Source organism: Chamaea fasciata, unplaced genomic scaffold (assembly GCF_029207755.1).
Source record: "Chamaea fasciata isolate MVZ Bird 193981 ecotype frontalis unplaced genomic scaffold, bChaFas1.0.hap1 SCAF_6, whole genome shotgun sequence".
In the NCBI taxonomy this organism is placed as follows: Eukaryota; Metazoa; Chordata; class Aves; order Passeriformes; family Sylviidae; genus Chamaea; species Chamaea fasciata.
In genome coordinates this window covers 60,775,778-60,789,277 of record NW_027094091.1, presented here as the reverse complement: position 1 = coordinate 60,789,277, position 13,500 = coordinate 60,775,778, and the positions used below count along the sequence as shown (strand labels likewise).

Genomic DNA, 13,500 nt, shown 5'->3' with positions numbered 1-13,500 from the left:
GAAGAGCAGAGTGCTGGAGGATCTGGCCAGGCTTAACAAAGCTTGAGATTTGGCACTCTTCCACTGGTTTTACTTCAGTCACATAATTTTCCTGAGCTGGGGTTTGTAAGACAATGAGTTAAATTTGTTTACGTGTCTGAGGCTGACCTAAACAATCGGGAGAAATGCGTGATGTCTTTTATTGTAAGTGACATGTAGATAATCAAGAGGAAGAAGCACTGTGGGAGGGAGTAATGCTGCAAGGCAGTCCATTCCCAAGTAGTGAGAGGTGTTCCAGGTGCTGTTAGTCTTGATGGAGAGCAGAACGTGTCAAGCCGAGTCTCTAATGGGTCTACTGACCTTAATTTTTCTTGCTGCCTGCCTACTACCTGAACACTGACTTAATCCAAATTGCCACTGTGCTGCTCTGGCATGGCCAGGTGTGAGTTCAAGTCTACGTGCTGAATTCACGGCAGTTGCCGAGTGCTTTGCCTCCGTTTTCATCAAGGGGAAAAAATCCAGCTTGCAGCAAGCTCCAGGTGCTGCAGAGGCAGGGAAGGTGCCGCTGGAACAGTTGCTGCAAGAGCGGCTGGGGCACAGGGCTGGTGACCCTGCTGTGCCAGCGTCCGTCCCTGTGCTCGCCCTGTGGCAATAATGGGAATTATGCCAGGTTGCGTTTTGTGGATGAGAGACTCTGTGACTGCAGCTGACTTTTAAATCCATAAAAACGGGAAAAGGTCGCTTGCGAGACAATCGTGGGTGAGTCAAAGTCCCCTCTCTGTTGGAGCAGGATCTGCTCAGCAGGGAATGCCGCTTCTCCACAGAAGCGGATTCTCAGACAAAGCCAGGATGTAGCACGCTGTCAGAGGGATCTGGGTGTACCAGCTGAGCCTGAGCAGATTGGCCCTGGGGATGAGAGCTCTCTGTGGGAGGAGGCACTTGGGGCTGTGTGAAAATGTTTGCTCAGCTGCGCAACAGAGCAGTGTAGATGAGTTAGAGGCAAAGTGAAGCCTCCCATTTTGATACAGAGAGTGAAGTTTAGAGTAACTTATTATTCACTGTCACCTCTGCAAAGTAAACCCATTTGGGCAACTGTCTTATCTGTATCCTGACAAAGCTGACTTTTTGATCCACACTGATGGAATGAGAAGGGGCATGGGTGGGCTCCTCTTGCCTGCAAAAGCTGCTCACATGGAAGCTCAGTCTTGTCACGGTTGGGTCACCGCAATCAAGGCTGCCTGGTGTGCAGCTATGAGAGGGCTCTTAAAATCTGGGGAACTCGTCGTGGACTCAGGTCCCATCCTAGGCTGCGCTTCTAGAGCTGCTCCATCAGCTGCAGCCAAGGCGCCAGCAGCTTTGACCCTTTCTTGCGTACCCGGTCGCTGAAATAGCACTTGAGTTACAGATCTTTACTCACCTACCCACAAAGACACGCATGCCTTCAGGGCTGAATGACAGTCAGGCCACTCACGTGGCTTGGGGAAATCCTGGGATGTCTGCCCGAGACTGCCGTGTAAGGAACGCCTTGCAGAGGCGAAGTGGTCAGGATTTTTCATTGCACATACCCGGTGATTTAAATTTTTCACATTTCCTGCTTTGCCTGCCACATCCAGAACAAACAAAGCCTTAAATTCATCAACTCCTTGTCTGCTTTCCTTGTAATTACACTTCACACAATCACACCTTCTTAAAAGCCCTTCTAGTATATTTGCATTTAGATGGAGAATGACAGCTTTCGTGTTCCCCGTCTAACTTATAATTAGCACCTTTTCTGACTGTTCTATTAACGTCACCTACATGGGGAGAGGCTGAAAGCCTAGGTTACTTTAGAGACTTGATTTCTGCAGCATCACAAGTGCAGATGGCGCCTCTTGGTTTGTTCAGGTCTTTAGCTATGGCACCATAGTTACGTGCTCTATAATTGTCACAGTTTTCCAGATTTCCTAAGTTACTGTTGTACGTGGCAGTTTATGACTAAATAATAGTTAGATTTTAAACATTCCAGGGTGTGAAGGAAAGTCCAAGTCATAAACTTTTCACTTGTTTGCCTTTCTTGAGTGGGCACAAAAGAGGTTGTTACTGTCAGTTCTCTGCATCTTTTGACAAATCTGCTTTTTCCTCTTTTGAGACTTCAGTGGTTTGTGGACCACAGGCTGGGAAATGTTGGGGTGTGTTTTTAAGTGCGTAGCCATTTGCACTGGGGTTTAGGCTCAGTCTATGGAGGATCTGTCATGTTTGAAGAACATCTGAGAGTTCCCAGTTCCTGCTAAAGTCACTAGGCGCTCCAGGGGCTCAGTTCTTCTCAGGAAAAGATGAAGCTTACTCCTGGGAACTGCTTGATGATCAAAGGCCTATTGATGCTGAAAGGAAGCAAAAACCTTTTAATGGCTGAGTAATGAATATAATTTTAAACTTGGCAACAGTGGGAGGAAACAAATAAGTAAGAATTTGAACCCAAAGATTACCGTAGGAGAGGCTGAGTGAGAAGATGATTAATGTTACAAAAGTAGAACTGCTTTTGTTTTCTGGCAAAAGCCAGCTTAGCTTCTACTTGAGCAAAGTGGCAGTTCCCTTCTGCCTGTTAAAACATCCCAGCCTTCTCCGCGTCAATTTTTTTTGTGTGTAACCTAGAAGGCTCTGTATTTAAAACATAAAAAGGATCATTTTTCCATATCCTTTGAAGGAAAGGTTGCAGTAGCGCTGCATTTACTTGGAACTCTTTTGTATTCAAAAATATTTGACAGGAGGTTTCTTACAGTCATTGTAGATAAACAGGTGAGCTTGATCTCTCACTCAGTGGGTCTGATGCCCCTGTTGTACAGTCAGTAAACAGGGCTGGATAGATGTGATGAGTTGAAGGAGCTAGAGGAAGCAAAATCTTGAAAAGCTAATTCCAATTCATATCACTTCAGAGTGAAGATATGTATTTTTGGGAAGCATGTACCAAAGCTGATTGATGATAACGATGATGCAGAAAAATATTGACTAACTGTACCATCTGTTGTACTTCTGCCCTATGTTTTTCTCTTATCCCTCGTGTATATTCAAACTGTGTATTTTCTGAGAAACAGTGTTTGATGGGAAACAGAACTTAAAAGATTCAGCGAGTCACAACTTGTTGCTGTTTCCATAAAGGACAGGAAGCAAAGGTTGGGACAAGGAGTTTTTGATGCTGTTTGTTATTAGCTGTAGTGTTGTCCCTTCATCTGCTTGTGTTGCTGTCACTGTCAGGCTGTGCAGGTGATACCGGTGTGAGAGCTGAGCACAGCTGTGATGCTCAGGAACTTTCTGTGCCATGCCTTTATCCACGTTTCTTTTCAAGCTGGTGGGCTGATGAATGAAACTGCATATTTAATCTTTGCAGATGTATCTTGGCTCTATAAATTGGTGGCAATTCTTCTGTGGAGATTTTAATAGGAACAGAGCTGGGGTGCTGCAGCAAGGCTGTTGTGATGCACCCTTGTGATCTCTGTTTAATTGTTTTTGGGGATGATGTGCCTTGCCTTAAGCAAAAACACGTCTCTCAGTCATGATCAGCAGTTTCTCACAATAAAAAAAGAATCAATTTTAATGACAAAACAGCTTCAATATATTTGTGTTTTCCTGCAGTTGTACTAAAATGAAATGTTGTGTCTCAGAGTTTCAGAGGAAGAGGTTCTGCATGTTGAGAGGGAAATGAGTGTTTTCTGTGTGTTTCCTTTTCAGCCTTTCCCCACCTCCCTTCCTTGCTCCTGGGTAATTTCTTTTGGGAGCCAACATTAGATCTTATTACAATTAAAGCAGATTTTAATTTTCATATCATTTTCATTTGGAGAACACACAGGACAGAAGAGGCAAAATTTCTTTCTGCACCAGTCTATTTTTTGAAAATGTTGTCATGGTCTGGGTTGTCACATATCAGCATTTGAACCTATGTAGTAAGGGTTGGCGTGTCACTGAGAGCAGCTTCAGAGCACGTCAGTATTTTATGGCTTCTGTTACAGACCCAAGTCTCGACGATGATGTGGGTCAGGGCGTGTGCTTTGCTGAACTTCCTGAACCAAATCCCTTATTATGGGAGCCAGTGCAGTGCCTTCACCTTGGGCTGCTTTGAACCTAGCAGAATTCTACTGTTTCAGTCTGTATCAAGGACAGCTTGGGGGGTTTTTTTGGGAGGTGGGGGTGATTTGTCCATTTATCCCCCAACTCCCAGGCTCCCAAGTGCTTGGTGTGTTGGTGCCAAGCCTCGATGCTTTCCCAAAGCATTTCCACAAACCAGTAAGGAAGAGCTTGGGAGTTTGGTTTTGAGGTTTTTCTAGAGTTCTCATTCTAGGAATATCTGAATGTCAAAGCTGTGAGTTTGAAGAGGTTCCTGAAGAACAGGAGCTGGGGTTCTCCCTGCAGCTTTGGCAGTGGCAGGGTTGGGGCTGTGTGCGCGCGAGGGACGCCTTGCTGGAGCCCGGATGACGGCATCTCCGCATGGGTTTCCTTGCTGGCGCCTGGCAGGACATGGAGACCTCCTCTCCTCTTGGCACGGGGCCACGCAGGGCCTGAGCTGACCGTGGTTCTCAGGGGCTTTCTGCCTGGCTTCCTGACACTTGACCTTCGGGTGGCTGCGGTGGGAGTTACAGTATAGCCCAGGTTTTCAAAAGGATTTCGTGGGACCTATATCATAAAATAGCTTTGGAAGGAGTTTTAGCTCTTGTCTTCAGGTATTTTAAGGTCTTGTCTGCAACTTAGGGAAGAGGAGGCTGCTGCTCTCAACTGCATTATTAAATAAATATCTGGTTATTGTTTTTTCCCCTTATCCTTCTGCTTTTGAAACTGTAGCTCCTTCTGTTCAATGACATTGGAGGAAAACTCGGAATGAAAATTACATCGACGAGATTCAGAGAGGGAGACAGAGGGTGGATGGTGATCCCAAGCAGCAAAGGGGAGGGGGATGACCCCTGGCCTGGCTGCAGGGGCAGTGGGCTGTGCATGGCCAGCAGCCCAGGCCATTGTACCCCGCGAGGGTGTGAAGATTGACCTCACTGAGCCTTGCCGGGTACTCCTGTACGTGTGTGAGCACCCGTGTCCCCTGGGATTTTCCCAAGCAGGCACCTTTGTCTCCTCTTAAACCTTCAGGAGCTGGCACTACGGCAAATAGGCGGTGTCCCTGCCCTTCCCCTCTGCCCCCCTTCCACACGCTTTAGAAAGAATTTATTGCTGGGAAGAGAGCTTGGGGTCAAGGAAGGTTCAGGGAAAGAAAAGGCCTTTAGAGGTATTACAGCTGCTGTCTTTGCAGCAAGCAGCACGTAAGTTGTTTTACATTCAGTGTCAGGGTACATATAGGAAACATAGCTACTTCTCATCATAAATATTATTGTTGTGAGACACTCAAGTGGTTTAGGGTTTTCCTTTTGTTTGAACGTGATCAGAACCTCTGAGCAAAACAACTTGATTACTCTGAGTTTGGGCGCTTGCCAGCCTGGAAATAGAAGGACATCCGTAATCCACATGGATGTAAGCACAGTGTTTTAGTAAAAAGCAATTTTCAGGGTCATAATATGTGGCCTGCCTTTTTGTGAAACACATTCACTTTAAAAAAATCATTTGCAAGCATGCAATTTCAGATAGTAGATATAGCCAAGATTGCTTCTAGTTTGCCTTATAATTTTTCCTAAGTTTTGGTGTTTTGCTGTTAGCGTTTCCCACACCTGACTGCACAAAGCTTTTTTGGCACACACCATGCAACTGCCCAACTAACTGCTTATAGATAGGAAATTGCTGACATGCAAAATGACATCAGATGCACAGGGGAAATGGTTCTATTATACAGTTTATTACAGGAGGATTGTATGTATTTACTGAAGCAGTGGTCTGTGATTCCTGCTTTCTTCTTTTTTCTTTTATGAATGTTTAAAATTGTTTCCAGAAGTAGGGTACATAGATATTACTGGATCCTTCTGTTTTGCTATATTTGGAAACAGTTCGGCACTAGCAAACTTGGAAACTATGCTAAATGTGCACAGTCTAACCCCTGAATATGTTTTTCTGCCTTAGTGGTACAAGTACATCCTTACTGCAGTTCCATATATGGAAATTTGCCATCTGTCAGCATCATTTTCCAGAGCTCCCATTGAGTCAGGAAACCCCCTCTGCAGCAGTCAGACCTCTTGGTTAACTGCTACAGCAAAGCCAGTCCCCTGTCTCTCCTCTAGGGATGATTAAACTTTCAGTAGGTGGCTACTGGTGTAGCATTTGGGCAGATGTCCCTGGTGAGGAGGACAAGCCTCGTCCCTTGCAAAGTGGACACTTGAGAATTTGCGAGTATGAAGAAGAATATAGGAACTGTATGTATACAGTAGACTGTGCAGTAGAGTAGAAATAGGACAGGAGAGAATGCCTGCATGCTTTTCCTTCCCCAGCGTCTATAAAGATTAGAGCAGGAGATTCCCTTGTTTTGTAGTAGAATTTCACTGGCAAGGTGTAGTTTAAAGGATCTGGTTTCCTGTTAAGTCCTTCGGCTGTGCATGTGACACAGGTTTATTGGTGTGGGGCTGCTGGAGTTGAGTGCATGCAGATGTGGTTGAGAAGGAACAGGGGGATTTGACCTGGTGTTTTCTGAGTTTCTGAGATCTTTCTAAATACGTTTGCGTGACTACTTTAAATGCAACTATGTGGGTTTCCTGGTGAGCAGCTTTCAACCCTGTTTATTGCCAAGTAGCATTGCCTTGTTTTTTGCCAAGTAGGCAAAGTTCATTCTTTGAAAGTGGCAACACCTTCAAAATAATGGATTCTCTTTTACTCCTGGGTGAAGACTTGAGGTGGAAGTCTGAAGAGCAAGAGTGGTAGTTTTTCACACTTATTTTTGCAAATGGATTTGCCGGCTGGTGTGCTTGTCACCCCCACTGACTGCTCCTCAGTTTGTTTCACAACGAAGTGGATGGATAGCTTTTTCTTCCCACTGTTCTTGAAGGAAGGTATTAGGAGTAGAAATCCCTGAGAAGGATGCATGTCCCTTGTGTGCCACATTACTGTGTGGTGCAGCCAATTCTTGATGTAAGCGATTTGTCAGCTGTAACCATCCCATGGATTTCAAAATTACTTTCATTCTGGATGTATGCTGTTGTCTGAAACCAGGGTTTCTGTACAAAGTAGATACTTGTTGATAACACTGGTGTACAATGTTAACCTTCCTTTCTCTCTTTCCTAAAGCTTGTGCAATGAGGACAGGAACTTGCTGCGGATTCGAGAGAAAGAGAGACGGAGTCAGGAGGCTCTGGAAGACAAACAACAGTTTTCTGAGAAGACTCCCCTCTTTGCAGAACCCTACAAGGTAATGGTATGGGGCGTTGGGGAGGGAAGGGGAGGAGAAGAGAGGAGAAAAGAGGGTTGAGGTGGGAAAGAAGAGCTGTGGCTTTGCATAGGGTGTAGCAGACTTGAGCGTAAATAGAAACACAGCATCTTTCCCATCTGCTTAATTTCAATTCCTTAGAGTAAATGCTTGAATCTCTGTTGGTTGTGCAAGAGCAGTATGGACTTTGGGCTGGCCCCCTGTAGTTTCAGGGAGAGTGCTCAGGAGGAGCTTGGCTGCATGTCTGCCTGAAGTATAACAAATGAATCTGATGTTAACACTCCTGGAGGCTGCAGGTGAGCCAAGTGTGGCTCGGATAGCGGCTCGAGCAGTCCCATCTGCTTTGGAGAGATTTGCAGGATCAAGATGAGCTTGCCTAAGTTCACTCATGGTGATGTGTGCCGATTAAGTTAAGATCCTGAAGAATGTCTCTTCCTGAGCAGGATCTCTTGGGGGGCTTTTGAAATGTCCACCTCTTTGTTCTTCTGTTGCAGACTAATAAAGAAGATGAGTTGTCAAGCCGAATTCAGAACATGCTGGGCAATTATGAGGAGGTCAAGGAGTTCATGAGCAACAAATCTTGTCAAAACCTTATAGGGATTCCAAAGAGTGTTGCCCCTTTGTTTCCCCCCGGACAGCCTGATCGCCCGTACTTCCCTGAGAAGGCCATCCGTACATTGCCATCTTCATTCCAGCAGCTGACCCGCCGTCCACCCGTGGGACCCATGGTTGTACCCCCTCGTCCTCCAAGCCACTCCAGTCACCACCAAAAGGCACAGTCAGGAACAGAACCAGCTTCAGGTTTGCACAGCAAGAGCCGCAGCTTACCCAGCGCTCGGAGCCACGGTCAGGAACACGGCCGTGGTGGCCGGGACACTCAGGCGGGTTTTCCCCACAGCCACGATGACAAGCCTGGGAGCGGGGAAGGTCGTGCTCATGGCCTGCAGGCCTCCCCTCTGGCGCTTTCCCCCTTCCTGCCATGTTTGTTGTCTTCTCCCGTGGCACCCCTCTCACCTCTACATTCCAGCCAGCAGATCAATTCCAGGTCACAGAACAGCAGCAAAAGCCACGGGTCAACCTACAGTCAAACCAAATCGTTACAGGACTTAGTGACAGGATCACAGGAGAAGGAAAGTCGGGACAGCCCAGCCGTTACCTTGACCAGCACCACTCAGCCTTCCTCTCAGACTTTTCCCCCTTCTTTGACATCAAAAGCCAGTGCAATGCAGCAGAAACCAACTGCCTATGTCAGACCCATGGATGGCCAAGATCAGGCACCATTTGAATCCCTGGAGCTCAAACCTCTTCTGGAGGAATACCATGAAGGACCCAATGAAGATGTCTCAGATTTGAAGGCAAAAGTTAAAGCTGAACTATCCAAGTTGGAAACACCTCCTGAGCCCAAGGAAGAGACCGATGAATATCTCTCAGATTTGAAGGCAAAAGCCAAAGCAGAACTATCCAAATTTGAAACTCTTTCCGAACCCATAGAGGTGAGTGCAATTTTGGGGGGGTCTCTATTGGAGCAAGGTAAGTTTGACTGTGGGAGAGCAGTCAAACAGCGAACAGCAGTGACTTCCAGAACCAGTGATGACTCTGTGTGTGTTACCCTGTTTGGAAGGTGCATTTTGAGGTTGACCCGGGTGTGAGATACCTGTTGAAATGGTGAAAATGTGATACTTCCTGTGACTTTTCTGTTGTTTCCTCAGTGAGGCTGCAGCAGGTTTTATGGTTCAAGCCTGCCTCTGTGGTCATAATTTTTGTTTTCCTCTAAGGCTTGTTGAAAAGAAGGGGAAAATGATATGATAAGAACATCAAGTGTTGATGCATAGTGTCAGGACTCTGAGTGGTGGTGGGTGGAGGCCCCAAATCCTCACTGAATACTGGGACGGCCAGCAGTGCCGTCAATTCTCTGGTCACCTGGGCTTTGTGATAAGGGACTGTGAATGCCACAGGATTCTCCTCTGGAAGTTTGTAAAATCTCACTGTAGACCCACAGGAAAGTATGACTTGATACTGCGAGTTTCCTTGTTGTACTCCACCTGTTTTTGCTGACCCAAGGCCATCTCTCTGATTTGTCATGTGGGATGGAAGCAGAGGTCCTGACTGGTAAAGCAGTGGGAGAGGAGGAGCAGCACTGTACATGTGTTGTTCAGCAAATGCAGCTACTTTTCCTGTGCCCTTTGAAGCCCAGTTTCAGCTGTGCCAAGGGACCGGCACACTGACTCTGCCTGTCTTGTGGCTTGGCCTCCTGTGAGCTCAAAGGAACTTGACCCCCTGGTACATTTTAGAGATTTACTGTGTTCATCCTTCAGCCCTGAGGTTATTGCTATGCCCTGTGGGATGTAGGATCCCATGGTCCTAAGGCAGCTGGACAAGGAGAGCTATGGAGGTGGTTTCAAATTGTATTTTTCCGCCTTTGTAATGAAAAGGAGTGTGGGTGCAGTCTGTTTTCCATGGAAAAGGGTGTGGATCAGCTGCAAATGGCTGTAGGCAGTGTCTTGTGGGAAATGAGAGGAAACTGTCAAAATGACATTGTTGAGAAGTTGTGAAAATACACTCATGCTGAGAGACTTTATTTGCTACCGAGTAGGTTTGCACATCACATCTCAAAACAGGAAGTTCACTGAAGTCCATGTTACCTTATTTGCTTAACCAGATTTTACTCCTGGGAGAGAAACAAAGCAGTGGAGGGCATCACCTTCTACATTATCTTACTGTCACATCTGCATTATTGTCTTGTCTCTTTTCCCATCCCCATACCTTTTCTGTCATCTCATGTAACTGTGGTTTAATATGAATTTTGATAGGGCAGCATTAATTATGATGCTTGTGCTGAATGAAACATTTTTCTCACTTTCTGTTGAGCACGTGAGTCTGAGTCCCAATGCCCATGAGAATACTACAGTTGCCAGTGCAGGAGCAGCGTTGTTCATGCTCCTTCTGTTTCATCTGTGGCAAAGTAAGAACACAATAAAAAGGGAATTGAAGATAATTTTTAAAAATGGTTTTGCACAAGCAGGGACCCTGGTTTTAATTATAAGCTTGGTCCATTTTGAAGCTTATGGAGGAACCTTTTTTGTGAATATCCTGAATGATCCTGCTTTGCAGTTGGGATCTTTAGGCGTTGGCTTCTGATTGTTTTCTGTGCATAGGTAGAGGGGAATACAAGTATTTTGCATAACGGCCCTGTAAGCTCTAGTGAAAAATACATTACTTTGATTTCTGCTTTTTTCAGTCTTGCCGCTGTCAAATTGGCCTACTCCTGTTTGGTCTCAGTGATGAACTTCTATTTGATAATAGAGCCTTCCAGGGCTGAAGCCTGCAGGGAGAAGAGGAAGAAACAGCGAGGTGGCACCCCTGGTTACATGGCCCGTGTGCTGGATGTACTGTACTGGAGAGGCTGATTGGGGGTTGGCTGGCTGAAAGGTCGTCCCTCCCTTTAGTTCTTGGTGAAATGGGGGCTGTGGGGAGGCTCCTGCCCTGCAGTCACCGTGACAGCAAAGAGGTCTAGACTAACAGAAACTCTGCTGTTCTTCCCTCTTCTCCCCTGAACTGTTTGGCCCCAGTTTACTGAACAGCCACATGCCAAATAGAGTTTTCCTGTGATCTCCCTTGGTATGACTTAGGAAAGCCATTTCCTCAACATGTGTTCTGGTTAATTGAATTTCTAAGGTGTGTTTTACCTGCAGCTGTGAATTCATTATTGACAGCTTCTGCTTATGGGAACACTGAGGAGTTCAGCCTTCCAGGCCAAATAGACACACAGTTTCACTGCAGAGTGAATGAATCCACAGTGGATAACAGTGCAGTGACTCACTTTGCATTCACAGAGACACTGAACAGCCCTTTCCCTTCTCCCCCAAATCAAAGCCTTCACTTGCAAATGTCATCACTGACCCTTTAAGACATCTTTCCAAGTTTGTTTGAGAAGGCTTAAAAATGTAGCACACGTGAAGAAGCTTGGATATATCCCTTCTCTTCACGTACCAGGTTTTACCTCTTCCCCAGCACCTAAACAAAGATGCTTTTAAGGCCACTGTCTCTCTCCATGTCTTTAGGAGAGCTGCAGCATCAACAAAGACCCTTGCATTGCCTCCATTGACTGAGCCTGTGATGTGTGAAAGGGAATCAGCTTGACAGCAGGGGAAGAAGCAGTCAGGCTGTTTTGAGGGAGAGCTCCTCAAGCATTATTAAGGCCATAGGGTATGGAAGAATGTAAGGCCCTTGATGCTCATTGAAGATTTGGCTTTGTTTTCCCAAAAATTTGGGGTGTGTTAGGGCACAGCTCCTTTTATGTCCTGTAATGAGCCTCATCAGACTCCCCTGCCTGTGAACTGGGGGGCAAATAGGGAAGCAGCCAATTTAGAACCCCTGAACAGCAACAAGCAACAATGAAGCAGACCAGATGTGTGAAGTCTTTTTGGTAACACTGTAGTATCCTTGAAGCACAGGGTGCACACAAAGACCTCGGTGTTCAAATTGCTGTCACTGAGCTGTGTTTTCCTCAGTAAACATTTATGGATGGTCACCAATTAAAACATGGTTGTTATATAGTAAATAGTGATTACTACATACCGACGAAGATGTTCCATGGCAAATAGAAAAAGTCTGTTCTAGATAGATAATTTTTCACTGGACTTCTCTTCATAGCACCTGGGTTTTTCTACTAACAGGAGCTGTCAGACAGGTGAACCCTGTAAAGTAGAAATTAATATATTATTTTAATCCTGCATCCTTTCAAAATTAAAATCTTTAAAGACATACGTAGCCCTGTTGGCCTTATGTAATGAATACACAGTAGTTAGCATTAAGCTGTTGTCATCTTTCTACCAATTCTTAATGTATTTCTCATTTACTGAATAGAAGGGAGATTGTGTTTTGTTTGGGATTTTTTTTTCCTCTCACCCCTTGTATACCTTTTTTGACTATTTTATTTTCCTTGCTTTGCACTAAGACAGGTAACAAAGTGTTACTTCTGTGTCTCCTCTGCTGCCCTTTTTGTAATCAAAAGTGTCCTAGGTGATTGGAGAAGGGTTTCCATGCTTCCAACAGGCATTGTGTCAAATTGTCTTGCTGCTGGTGTGTGACTGCTGAAGAGGCAGATCAACATGAGTGAGAATTGTTACTTTTTCTGACTGTTTTGGGTGAGAAAAGTTTTAAAAGCAAAAGAAAGTAACCCTCAACCTCACCATTAAAGCTGAAACTGAGCTATCTCATTTTTGTTAAGCATCACTGACAACTTCATATTTCCTTTAGGCTCCTAGAAATGAAAGCAGTTGGTACTTTTTATGCTCACCCATTATTTGAATTTCCTGTTCCCCTCATTTGCTGGGTTGCAGGTACATCCAGAGGCAATGACCTTGGTCACTGCCCCTTGGGATGGTTGCACGGACCACAGACAATTTGGGGCTTTGGCTAGTGGTTATGAGGTCAGGATTGCACACAGCTTTTGCATTTTTAAATGCATAAACACATTTTGGCTTCTCTTGTTTTCTCTCACTTGATGAGCATGCAATATCTTAGGAGGAGTCACAGTCAGTCCCAGTTGACAGGAAAGAATTATATGTCAGTGTTGTGTTTGGGTTTTTTTCAGCTAAACCAAGCCAGAGCATGTGGGTGTAGTTATGTAAACAGCAAAAGCTACTTGTATTTGATTTCATAGGTGAGTCCCACCGGATGTAAAAGAGGATTTTCCCTTGCGTGCATCTCCTTTGGAAGAAGCCACACTTTCTATCCAGGCTGGAAATAAAACCAGCAATAAAATGCCAAAGCGGCTCTGATGGCTCACGTGAATCATCCTCCACCAACCTCTCTGTAGATTTCTGAAACTCTCTGCACCGTTTCTTGCACAAGTGGAAAGTGCCAAAGGGACAGATGTTGCCAATTTGAACCGTACAGGGGGAAGGCAAATATTGCTAAGCAACCGAGTGCTTGAGAGAATTTTTCGGAGAGGAGCCAAGGGAGTTATGCCTGGGAGCGCCTGCAGCTTCTCATGGCTCGGTGTGAGGGAAGAGATTAAAAGTTCTTTCCTGTCAGGGCTGACGCCGCCAGCACAAAAGACACCATAACCTATTGACACTGATTAGGACTGACAAGGCAATGTATGAAAACAGGAAATCTGCCCTGCCATGTGGGAAGGCAGTAAGACATGTTCACAGAGGTAAGTGCAGCACACAGCCGGTGCCAGGGTGGGGTCAGCA

The 13,500-nt window shown here is 45.5% G+C and overlaps 1 protein-coding gene across 2 annotated transcripts in view; it reads left to right on the top strand.

Annotated features, from left to right (window-relative positions):
- Positions 1 to 13,500, top strand: part of AFF1 (ALF transcription elongation factor 1) — a 67,492-nt gene that overhangs the window by 15,854 nt on the left and 38,138 nt on the right. For both annotated transcript variants that reach the window (XM_066186564.1, XM_066186563.1), the window contains exons 2-3: positions 7,159 to 7,279; positions 7,792 to 8,790. In XM_066186564.1, the coding sequence (XP_066042661.1) occupies positions 7,159 to 7,279; positions 7,792 to 8,790 (1,120 nt within the window). The remainder of the gene's footprint in view (positions 1 to 7,158; positions 7,280 to 7,791; positions 8,791 to 13,500) is intronic.